This window comes from Gigantopelta aegis, chromosome 3 (genome assembly GCF_016097555.1).
Source record: "Gigantopelta aegis isolate Gae_Host chromosome 3, Gae_host_genome, whole genome shotgun sequence".
NCBI lineage: Eukaryota > Metazoa > Mollusca > Gastropoda > Neomphalida > Peltospiridae > Gigantopelta > Gigantopelta aegis.
Genome location: NC_054701.1, coordinates 38,211,404 through 38,224,786, shown reverse-complemented (window position 1 = coordinate 38,224,786; position 13,383 = coordinate 38,211,404). Strand labels below are relative to the sequence as shown.

Here is a 13,383-nt window from a genome sequence, read left to right as displayed (position 1 = left end):
GTTTAGGGGTATGTAAGGACATTTTCATTGAAAGCTTCTAAGTAGTTTTTGCTATTATAAGTAATTAAAAATCAGATGTATTGGCTAAGTGTATCTGACAATATAACTGTCACCACTATTTGCAGTTCTGGTACAAGTTAATAAATAACAAAAGGTGAACATTTTTAATCAAATGTTTGAGCTTGTATCAAAAGTTAACATTTATTATATTATACTAAGTTTAATGGTTCACTATATTTCATATAGGAGAGTTATAAAATATTAAAATATACTAAGTACAAGTAATCATATATATTGCATCATATATATATATATATATATATATATACAGCAACAATTTATACTGCACCGTTTCTTGCATATTATTATCATGTGTTACACTTGCACATGAGTTTAATATTACCAGGTAAACAAATTCATTTTAACATTACTATTTACTTATTTATTTATTCCAAGCATAGCTTCACTAACCATGCATTTTGTGCTTTTACTAACCCTGTCCTTAACTGTTACAGTAACCTTTCTGCAAACAACTGTCTTAAGAAATTATTTTCTTTGGACACATTTCTTTAATATTTGTTGTAAAATGAATACTCACTTGATGTGTAATGGGTTGTATAATTGATTCCCCTCTGTAGAACTATCATGTTTTTCCAATCTCAACCAACATCCTATGACTGGTATGTGAATGGCTGTGATATGTACGTCCTTGCTGTAAAGTACATTTATCCTGCTACCACTCTTTCTATTGGCTCATTATGGTTGCTGATTAAAGGAAATCAATCAACGCTATTGACATCACATATCCATAGACGTCACACCCACAGATATATCACAAAACTATTCACTTGGCTTAGGTAATCATACAAAGTACTTTTAACTGAAATAAACAGGAATAATTTTTCTCTCTCAATTTTTTATGAATTACAGGATAAAGATAATGTAATAAACAGTTAATGATGTAGGATATCAGTTTTATCCTGTTCATGCCAAATAGAGAATTTCACATTCTTATACTTTCACAGGATAAAGCAGATATCCTAAATCATTAACTAGTAATTCTCTATATAAAAGTTCCTTTTCTACTACATGCATATGGTAGGAGTACCATAGTTTGTGTTGTCGGTGGGTGTTTGCTCTCAATCTGTACCAACATTAAGTTAGACACCATATTTAACATGTGCTAAAAGTTGTTGGACAAACAGTCTTTTCCTTTTGTTTATGCTATTTAAAATCTAGCTGGACTGAGTAAATATTTTTTACGCTTAGTGACTTGAATGTGTGTTGAAATTAAAGACAAAAATGTCACTGTATTTGGTGATTAAATGTTCTTACTACAGTATTCAGTCACAGGTATGCTTCAGTGCACATTAATTAATGCTAAATTATAAACATCCATGATGTGTAGTGAATACTTCTGCCATGTAACTGTATTTTATAATGTAGAATTATGAATGCTAGTTTACTTCAGTTATTCATTGCATCTCATCATTTCATAGTTGAAGATTACTTTCAGTGACGATTATTATATGTCGATATGATATCTCTGTATCTTGCAGAATGTCATCCTACCGAGGTGAGGAAGTGCTTGTTTTCGGACCAATTAACCGTGAACCAGATGAAAAACTATCTGGTCGAAAAGAGGGAGGCGTAAGAAAATTGTGAGTATTTATGCAACGGTATTTAAATTAGCTAAAACTTATACATGAACTACACCTATAAGCTGTTTAACATTTGACTAGTCTTACATAATCTTTCTTACATGCGTTAATTCTTTATAGGTTTATTGCTTTATTGCCCCATAGATTTTTATATTGATAATTATATAAATGTTGGAGTCATCTCGACACAGTAATTAATTTTTGTTACTAATAATTGTGGTTGGTCAGTCTGACAATGGGATTTACTAATCTTCTTTTGTTACTGTTGATGTTGTTCGTTGTATTTATTTACTTGTACACTTACTGTAAATCCTGCTTTTTTAAAGTAAATGTGCAATAAAGTCTAGATGTGATTTGTAGTCTATGGACTGAATTGTGTCCATTGAACTGAGGTATCCTTTATTGGTAGTTTTTTTTTTCCAACTGTGATTAACATTTCATCCTTTTTCCACTCACTTTCTTTATACTTCAAACTTGAAAAAGGCAATAGTTCTCAACTAACTTAGTGTGTTTGTCTTGCCTTATCAAAGATAGGAAGGTGTGTAACCTATTGGCTGGCAATAACTGAGTATTTGCATTTAGCTCTTCGTTATATTTTTTAGATCAGTTACGTTTCTCACAAATTTAAAATCATTGATCAGTAAAACACAGATTATGGTGACACTGATGAATGCTCATCTCAGTGCATGTTGAAAAAAAAAAAAAAATTATTCCTTAAAAAAAAAAAAAATGTTTTGAATATACAGTGGAAAAAAAGTTATATATATTATTATGCAAGCTAGACTGATTTGGTAAAATGGCAATCTTTCAAAACATTATTTGGCTTTCTTCTTCCAATTATTGTCATAATTGCGATGATTAATTTATTAAATGGTTTTGCAAAGTTCATTGTATAAAATGTACATGGTTTCTACAGGTTAAAGTGTCAATTTGGCATAAACAAAAATAATGAGATATATTTTGCTGAGAAATGTGTTGACAGTTTGCATGCACTTTTGTTGTGGAGGCTGGTACTACAGTCAACCCTCTTCACTTCATTAGCCAAACAAACAAAACATAAATGAAAAAAATATCACAGGAGTCCTGATTCAGAGATACACATGAAGGAGTTGTTCCCATTAAAGGGACAGACTCTAGTCAACCCGTGAAAATTAACACTCAGTTTAGTTAATCTACAAACCTGTAACACATTTGGATAAAGTTACAATTGAGTGAACCATGAGTTTGTGACTTTGAAATAGTAAAATACCCTCTAAAAATAGACTAAAACTCGACTCCAGAACTGTTACTTCTCAGACGCACATGCGTTTTTAAAAATATGAGATATGCATTTTTAGATATTAAAAACGCCAGGATGACCAAAAACACTTCAAAAGTACAGATATGAATAATCTAAACAATAAAATCTATGTATAGTATGATTTCAGTTATAAAAGACAGCTCTTATAGTAAAACAAAATGCCTTAGTGTTTAAAAACATAGAAAAAAAATTGGTGCTAAAAGGTTATGTGGTATATCCTACCCATAAAATATGAATTCATCCATATACCTACCTTTGTTTGACGCTCAATAGCCAATGTAATTTTTGTGCTAGGGTGTCATTAAACATTCATTCATTTAATATTCATTCTGTTGGTAGAAAAATGCAGGTAAAAAGAGTACTGTTGCTTGCTGTTTAAAAATAAATAGCTATGAATGTGGTGGTGACCATGTGTCTTTCTTATCACTTTTAACATCTAATAACTTTTAATTAAACAATGTCATTAAGCAAATATTTCTACTAGCCAAGTGTCATAAATACCATATTTAAGAGCCCCGGGTAGCTAATGATGTAGTTGGGTTGTCATTAAATGTATGATGTGTTTGGAAAACATACATTTTTATAACTTTTGTATGTAGATAGTTATTGACTATAGCATCTACAAATTTGGTACTGAATTTCAATTTGGAACTGATCAAACAAAGAAACAAACAAACATATCAGTTATCATTATTTTCAGAAAGAAAACATCTCTGACATTTTGTTATTGAATTATTAAAAAACTACTCAAATGGCTTCAACCTGAATATTTGTATTTTAAAGGCATTGAGTCATGGTGGAATTGATCCACTAATTGGGCCAAAAAAGTGTTGTCTGACAGTATTTAAATTTAAATTTAAAGGTGCATTCTTAAAGTTGCAAGTGTCATATTTCATTATTATAACATGTATTTTTGACAAATAACAATAAATTAATCATTTCCAGACCATTTTGTGCATACAGTGATTTCCTTGAGAACTTCTTTGTAAATATTAAGATGAAATACAAATTTCTTAAGTGTGATGTCATAGTTTAACCTGTTGGTCACTTATATTTTGCAGCAGTATAAATGTATAACTAGTACTAAATGAAATTATTTGAGTATACTGGTAATTATTTGTGTGCATATAATTTAGGATATGATCTATACTCAATTTATTTAACAAGAAAAATTAATAAATATTTTTGTTCATGATGCAACTTTAAAACCGCTGCTTTCATTTGTTCTGAAAAATACCATAATCAACTACATATTAATTATATCCCATTGGAAATCAGTAATATTTCAGTGTATAACTATTATGGCTAGGTAGCCTTAACTGAGAATACACTAAGGCAAAAACAAAAAAATAGGTGTGTTTCCGGTCGACCGACCGTCCCTAGTTTTACCCCCCCCCGACCCTAATTTTTTTTTCTCTTAAACTGAAAAAAACTAATGAAAACAAAAAAAAATAAAAAAAAATAAAAAAAAGAAGTAAAAATAAAAGAGGATAACATCACCAAACAAGAGTATTTCCTTCCTTGCACATTGTTTACGTACTATTATACGATACATTTTGCACATGTAATTCCCTTCCGAAAAATATCGAGAAATTATGGAAAAGCTTTTGTAATAGAGTTTGCATAAAGTATTTAAATTAAGAACAACAAAATTAATAAAAATGTCCCATTAATTTAAGGAAATACACAAACAGTGCATATCAATACTACTACTACTACCACTACAACAACGACAACAACAATAACGATAATGATAATGATGATAAATAATAATAAAAAACAAAAAACAAAAAAACTAAAAACCTTGATAGTCTCGTGGAATAACTCGGGAGGCAGTCTATTTAACGTCTATAAGCATGGCGTCAATAATTGCCAACGCTGGTGACGTTTTAGTTTTGGCACTTGTATTCTCCAAGTGTCCTCATTTATAGATAATGTTATATAAGTACACACATATTAAGGAAGAAAGGGGGGGGGGGGAAACTACCTACCTACCCTAATTTTTTGGGGGATGCAATCGGAAACACACCTCTTTTTTGGGGGGGCCTAATGGTTGGTTTGTGGCACTATACTTTTAAAGAGGGTTGACTGTGCATGTAGTAGTTTTTCCTACGCATAGTTGGTTGAACATTTTGTGAAATCTATTGGTCTTGTCACTTGTGCTTTTGTTTAAAATTCATTCATTCTAATGTTAAGTACATTGTTATAATTAATATCAAGCTTCTGAAAATTGAAAATCTTCTTTACGCAGAAATAAATCCAGGTAACCCATTTCATTTTTGCATAACCCACTATATTCAAGTAAATGGTGATCCAAATTCCACGCAAACAAAAAATATGTTATGTAAAATTAAATTTGTGCAAGCAACGTGCAAGCGAAATGATCGTTCTCGCAATTTTCAGAGGCTTGAATATGTATATAAATATATTCAAAATCCAGACCAAAGGGTGGGGTTTTTTTTGTCATATATATCTAAAAACACAAATAGATTCAGAATCAAATTCTTGTATATTTAATTACTATCATGGTGTCTGATACTCAGACTAGTTTAAGTTTTGTGTTTTATATTACAAAATACCTTATTATAATGATGTTTTTAAAACAAAATTTATTTTAAAAAATTGGGGGAGTCTAGTATTTTCTCGTCAAAAATAGTCGGTTGAGTATGATTTCATAATACATTTCAGTATTTTAGCAGTTTTGGTGGTGTAGTCTAGTTTAATTGATTAACATCTTCATTTCTTGTTCTGTTAACATTAATTATCTGTATACATGTCTGCAGTCATGTGTCTGATTTTAACACAGTGTAGTCTCGGCATTCATTTGACTTGCTCTTGAAATATATATAGGTTATAAACTGTTTAAACAGCTTAGTATCTTTGAAGAATTTGTTTTATAATGGGGAGCCAACTTCAGAACTTTTTTAATTGGACAAAATATATCAAATTAGTACAAAAATAACCAAACAGATGATGCCTTCTCAGAATTGCTTTTTGGCAATTTCATTTCGAAATCCATTGGCAAATGTGGCTTAAACCCTAGCATAAGCATTAAACCATTGGCTGTTTTTGTATGACTGACTATGCCTCACAAGAAAGAAAGAAATGTTTTATTTAATGATACACTCAACAAATTTTATTTATGGTTATATGGTGTCAGACATATGGTTAAGGACCACACAGATATTGAGAGAGGAAACCCACTATTGCCACTTCATGGGCTACTCTTTTCGATTAGCAGCAAGGGATCTTTTATATGCACCATCCCACAGACAGGGTGGTACATATCATGGCCTTTGATATACCAGTCATGGTGCACTGGCTGGAATGAGAAATAGCCCAATGGGCCCACCGACGGGGATCGATCCCAGACCAACCACGCTTCAAGCAAGCGCTTTACCACTGGGTTACGTCCCGCCTCACCTCACATGAAGCATTCCTCCAAATCTCATGGATATAACATTTCAACGTTAAAGTTTGTTTTTGTTTCAGGACATCATTAAGGCACATTGATTTATTAATCATCGTCTATTGGATGTCAAACATTTGGTATTTTTGAAATAGTCTTAGAGAGGAAACCTGCTACATTGTTCCATTACTAGCAAGGGATCTTTTATATGCACCATCCCACACAGGATAGCACATACCACAACCTTTGATATCCTTTTATTCAAATTATAGATCACATATAAATACTACAATGCCGCACCTTTAAAATTCATCAAACAAAATGAGCATTTGCTGCTTATTTCAGATGTAACAGGAAGCATCGTTGACGGTTATTAGTTGGTTCAGCATAAACATTGCCATTAAACATGCTGTTTTTTCTTTCACCCTGCACATGTTTCAAACACAGTAGTTACACTATGTGGTATACTGATACTACATGTACATGTAGTTCAAAGCAAATTATATGAATTATATTAATTGATGACAAGATGGTCCTGTTACTGGTACAAATCTCACCGATGCCAGGCATGATAGTAGTTAGGCTAGCGGTCTGTTTGAAGTTGAGAACACTTTGAACTTGCCACCTTAACTTGAATTACAGGGAGCCATTTAAGATATTATTATACTGATATTTGATCCCTTGGGGCATGGGTTAATTCACATGTGTCGTGCCAAGGGGAGCTAAACATTACTCTCTTGTTGAATTAGTCCCAGGTGAGAGATGGACAACCAGAGTGATAATTCCTCTTAAACAGCGAGGTCTGGCTACCTATTGTGACTCTTGTAAACTATTAGTATTTATTTTAATACAGTTTTGTACTAATTAATTTCAGTTGGAAATTTTGTAGACAACTGCCAGGTTTGGCCATGTACAGTGACACTTAAACACTATTAGTGTTATCCTGCATCTCTACAACTACTTGTTTACTTGTATTTTTTTGTGGGAGGAGGGGGAGGCCGGGAGATGTTATTTTATATGAACTGAAAAAGGTTAATATTGTCAGTAAAAAATATTTTTATTTTTTTTAAATTCCAGTCTTTAGTGTACATGTTTTTTTCTAAACTGGACTGACTGTTTCTCTGTTTTAGCTTTCAGCAGTTGCTGGATAACATTAATCTACCACAGCTGGATATATAGTGTTAGGTAGGCCAGGTTCATGTTGCTATGTACATGTAGGTGTCTTGGTGTTTCCTAGTGCTGCTTGTAATGTAGTGCACTCCGTCAGACTCAAGTTTTCTTATTTACCCAGGAGAGCTGCATTTTGTGTCCTTGCTGCTTTACCAGGGAGGTCATCCATAATGCATTGTACTTCCTGTTCATCTTCAGTTTTGTCTGTTCTTGCCTTTGTGTATTTGAGTTTTTACTCTTTGGGGGGGGGGGGTTGGCAAATATGTTGAAATTTAATTAATAATAATAATTTATTGACGTATAATCAGTTTGACCAATATGAGTCCTACAATAATTATTACAGATAATTTTCAAAATATGGAAATGATGCACGGTCGGTTTGGGATCGATCCCCGTTGGTGGGCCCATTGGGTTATTTCTTGTGCCAGCCAGTACATCATGACTGGTATATCAGAGACTGTGGTATGTGCTATCCTGTCTGTGGGATGGTGCATATAAAAGATCCCTTGCTACTAATGGAAAAATGTAGTGGGTTACCTCTCTTTGACTATGTCAAAATTACCAAATGTTTGACATCCAATAGCCGATGATTAATAAATCAGTGTGCTCTAGTGGTGTCGTTAAACAAAACAAATTTATATAAATACATATTGATGTCTAAATTCAGGATAACTACAAGTTAAAAAGGGGCATAATTAATTTCCATTGCATCTGCATTTGTTCAAGTAAACTACAATTTGACAGAATCACTGAACAGTCATTAATTCAGCTTTATAGCAGATAGTCTAGTATTTCTGCTGCTCAGTTGTCAGCCTACTACAAAATTGCACTTCGATGAGCTTTTTTATTTCTAAATTCTACACCCTCGTTGACCATATTTGTTTACAAATATGTATGTGACCAGGAGGTTGCGGGAATGGTCCTAAGTGTCCAGTATTCTGGAAATTCATTTGTAGTCATTCCTATTTGAGATACATGTTCTGATGGCAGAGTTATTTGTTTAAGTTAGCCAACTTACTACTACTACTAGTTTATTATCAGTTTGTTTACGGAATGTGATGCATTGTGGGGCTTGTATTGTTTTTGTGTAACCTGTAGAGCCATGTGCAGTTTTTCTTCAGTTATGTTTTGACTGCCAGTGTACTTCTATTTGATGTTATTCAATATTTTACATGCATCTGGTTCTTGCATTATTAAATCAATTAATTACATGTAAATCTACATTTACAACTTTTGAAGCTCAAAAAAAGAGAAAAGTTCAGCTGTTTGAAACAACAGTTTAAAACAAATGAGAAAACATTTTTAACAACCAAATTGTTCCATTGAAAGCATGTAAAATTTGTTATTTGAGCATGAAATACTTGCATTTATATTCTTGTGTGCATGCCCACATGTTATATGTCCTACATTGTATGTTTGACTAACTTTTTGTCAGAATTGGTTTTAATTCTTTTCGGTAATAGTAAAAATATTTGTTTTAAAAACTAAAAGTTTCAACAATTAGCTGCTTGGTACAACCATTGATAAAATATGTAAATCTAGATTTATTAGGGTCATTCAAGATTCAAGGTACCGGATATATATGATTATGTGCCATTAAAAGCAATTTTTGAGTTCTGTACCTTTAGTGGTTTTTTGGTTGTTCTAATATCAGTAGAAATTTAAGATGTGACCATCTGGCAGGAACCAAAATTATAATGTCACGGTGGTGTCGTTTTTTTTAAAAAAGTATGTGTATTGAACTCTTCTCCAAATAAGACTTGAAAATGTTGGGTTGTGTGTGATAATGGACATAGCAATAAATGTCACATGACTAGATGAGAAAAATACATGAATCTATAGTGTGTATAGGATAACAATGTTTATAGTGAAATACCAATTAATGCTGAAAGAGGACCACGTAGTTGAGATGTTTCTCCTGAACCACTTGGAACAGTTTCACCAAACAGTAGATCATGTGGCATGGTTTCCATGTCAACCAGGTGTAACGAGTGGTGGGAGGCATATGAAGTGGCTCTGTTAAGTCTTTCAAATATACTGGCTACAGATTTTTGAAGTTATCTTAGCGCTACATTATCGTAAAACCGTCAAAGGCTATGACATCACTATGGCATTTGTTATAGTGACATCATAGCCTACAACAGTTTTTCGATATTGTAGTGCTTCGAAAATATGGGCCCTGGACAGTTAATTTAGTACACTTGCAGTTACTAAATCCAGTTAAGATTTTGTTGTTTTCCTTGGGATAGTGAAAAACTCTGACTTGGCCAATTAAGAATGTCTGATTTGCCAATTTACAATTAACTCCATGTGGTTAATTTTTTATTATTTGATTTAGCAATTGCAAAAAAAAAAAAAATCATCACTTAGATGAGCTACATGTATATGCAAGTTATCTAAAATTACATTTTGTCCAATTTAATATATACAGTCATGTTTGAACCATATTAAAGTTTTGTTTTTATTTCAGTTTCAGTTTCTTATTTGGAGATGGATCACCCAAGCCCCAAAGACAAAACACAGCTCAGAGAAAGCGCAGTTCAACAGTCGCCCAATGACATTGTAACCACAGAGATTTTACTTTGTGACAGGATGTATTTTTTTTTCCATTTTCTGTGGCAGTGTGGGAGAAAAAGAAACGACATTGTATAGCATATCAATACTTACATGGGACCAATACCATGCGTAGTCTTATAACAATAATATATGATATAATATAGATCATGTCAAGAAGATATATAAATATATTTATTGTATTAATTTAGTCTTATTTTGACAAAGATTAGGAGAGATGTTATCTTCATTCCAGAATTTATATAATGGCCGTCTATACATTATTCACATTAAAAGGTGATGTCTCTTGTACGATTTAACCAATCACCTGAGAAATTACGGAAAGTGAATAATTGCTCACAACTTTCTAATTTAAAAAGTGTGCACCTTATAAATACATACCTTTTGCTTTTGTTAATAAATACAAAATACTCCAAAAAGCAATTTATATTTTGTTTTGAAAACAGTACATTAATTTACACCAACAACTAATGAATCTTATACAGAGTTCGTAGCAGTCTTTAAATTCCTTGAAAGCCTGAATTTGAAAAAAATATTTGAGTTGTAATAAAAGTCTTTAAATTCTCACAAATCACAGCCAAAGCAATGATGTTATCTTTTACAGCTGCATACATTTGATATTTTCCAGTTACAAGGTTTAATCTGTCATGATACATGTAAAAAAGCTAAAAAAAAATTGTCATGGATAGCAACATAAACAAACTGATTTGGTATTTTTATCACATTCTATTGTCTGCTGTGTAAAAGTCTTTGAAAATGGCTTTTGAATTTGTTTGGTCTTTAAGGCAATGAACCCCGTTATTATTCTGTTTGTAATATTTAATTAATAATTCATTAATATCACCTTTAATGTTAAGTTTGTGCTCTAAGAAAGTACCTGTATGCAGTGGTATGGGTTAATTTCATTTTGGTATCAACCATATTAATCCAGTCGGTCCTCTTCGAAGATTTAACACATTCATGATTTTAACACTGATATGCACATGCCAACAGTTTTACTTAAAAATTACTCAAAAACTTAAATTTTATTACCGGTATATGCCAAGATTTTATCTGTGATTATGATTGTTATTTTGAATGTGTTCCCTGTAACATCATTGTGATATTTTGACCTACGTTTTAAAATCAGGTGTAACTACTGATTTCTGGAAGTTATTCTGCAATGGGTTGTCATGATTTCTACATTACATATGTATGCAGGTTTTACAGGTGTTATTTTTATATCTTTGTATAGTGATGGCCAATTTAGATTAATTTGTTTTGAACTGAAGGTTTCTGAAAATGTTTGTTCTTTATCTGCATTAAAAGTTAAACTGGAGTGAATATTAATTCAAAACCTAGGGTTGATTTCAGTAGCAGTTGGTGAAAGTACAGGAGAAGTGAAGACCTAAAATAATTGAAATTGAGTTTTTCTGAAGAAAGAAAAAAAAAAAATTTCACAGACCATTGGGGATATTCACAATCCTTTTCACCCCAGTTTACTTTTCATATTTAATGAAAAAAAATTAGCAATTTATTTGTTAGTTGTGGTTGGAGATCTATCAATTATGTGGTTTATATTTAAGCATAATATTGAACGTAATTATATTTTGTACATACTTTTAAGAGATCACAGTTTAATAAATATTGTATGTCACAATGTAAAATACTATAGTAGAGATAAAGCTACATCTGTAAGGGCTATGGTGATTGATCATCAGATAAGGGTTTGCTAGAAGACAACTATCCAAAACTGCATTACGAAAAAGAGAACACTGGATGAATGTTATGTTCCCACGTTTATTGTTGATGTCAAATATTTGAGTTAATGAAATATTAGTATAATGCATTGTAGTAATTATACTCTGGATGCTTTTTTTTTTACATTAACATATTGGGTTATTTTAGGTGAAAATATCCAGCACTAATATGTGAAGTGACAAAATTAGTTGATGTATTTGTTGGTCAGATGAACAATGGAAATGTGCTTACATTTAGTTGTGTTATATAAAGAATGCCATGTGTGTTTGTGGGCAGTAAGTCAAATTACTACATTTTTATGTATTTGCGCAATACAAATGGAATACAACTGTTAAGATATGCCTAATGTACAAGTTTATAATTGACCATACACAGAGTACAGAAGAAGGAATAAGCCCACAAATTTTAAGGAATTTGCATAAATATTCCCTCCGACTTTGTGTGGTACAGTGGGGGTATTAACAGTGTATATGTACAGCCGAGGGGTGTCGAGTAGTTGGGTACATCTGCATGCCAGTTATGTTGGAAGCTAAAGTCACAGTTTTTCATTTGTACTTTGTGTATGGTTTTTAAAATTATATGGAATATAGAATGAAAAGCAATTTTTTGTATTGTATCATTGGCCAGCTGGCTTTGTTTTGATTTAGTTGATACAATTTATTAATGTGCATGGTTATTCCTGTCGGAAAACTTCTTCACATCTTTTAGCTTATTTTGGTTGTAATCACAGAAAAAAAAATTCTACCTAAGGCACACTACCAGAATTTTAAAAATTATGTTTTCAACATTGATTTCTGCACCCTAATAATTTGTTTCAAAATATATTTTAAAGAAACTAAAAATTTAATTATACATTGTTAAGTCTAGGTTTTGAAAATATAATGAATTACATAAAAGTCACTGGTTATTTGCACTCATTATTTTGTAATTACTACTTGTTATATTATATTTATAATTTATATGTGTGCAAACTTGTGCTGTTACAGTATTAAAATGAAAGCAATTTGGTCGAAAGTGTCTCATTTCAAATGTCTCGGTGTTGTCTTGCCAGGTGAAAAGGACAAGAATCATTGTAATTGTCAGATAAAAAGAGTTAACAAATATTTAACAGTTTTAAAATTGACTGTATATGACAACATTGATGAAACATAAGACAATTGTTATATTTTATGATGTATGATGTGTTATTTTACTGAAGGAATAATACTTCAGTTATATATTTTTGAAGGAAACTAAAATAAATGTTCTTGGAATTATAAACATTTTACATTTTATTTTGGTGGAGACTATTACGAACATTCCAGCTGATAGTATTCAGCAAGATGCAACTCTCTTAAAATATGAAAATAGTAATGTCATTTGACATTCACTGTATCAGTCTGTGAAAAAAATTGTATAAGCAGTAACCAAGTCAGTATTTTTCTTTCTTTGTGTGCCTTTACTAAAACATCTTCACTTTCCGATACTAGAATTTGGGTGCGATTATATTTGATTTCTTCACATATTTTTTGTTCTAAGGCTAGTATGTC

General features: G+C 31.7%; 1 protein-coding gene across 7 annotated transcripts in view; it reads left to right on the top strand.

Moving 5' to 3' along the window:
• LOC121368007 (RILP-like protein 1) overlaps positions 1 to 10,835 on the top strand; it is a 44,375-nt gene extending 33,540 nt beyond the window's left edge. For 4 of the 7 annotated variants that reach the window (XM_041492507.1, XM_041492509.1, XM_041492508.1 and 1 more), the window contains 2 exons: positions 1,560 to 1,661; positions 10,011 to 10,835. In XM_041492507.1, coding sequence (XP_041348441.1) covers positions 1,560 to 1,661; positions 10,011 to 10,098 — 190 coding nt within the window. In that variant the 3' untranslated portion in view covers positions 10,099 to 10,835. Of the gene's footprint in view, positions 1 to 1,559; positions 1,662 to 7,500; positions 7,556 to 10,010 lie in introns of all 7 variants that reach the window. The other 3 variants (XM_041492510.1, XM_041492513.1, XM_041492514.1) reach the window with 1 other exon arrangement.
• The last annotated feature ends 2,548 nt before the right edge of the window (positions 10,836 to 13,383 follow it).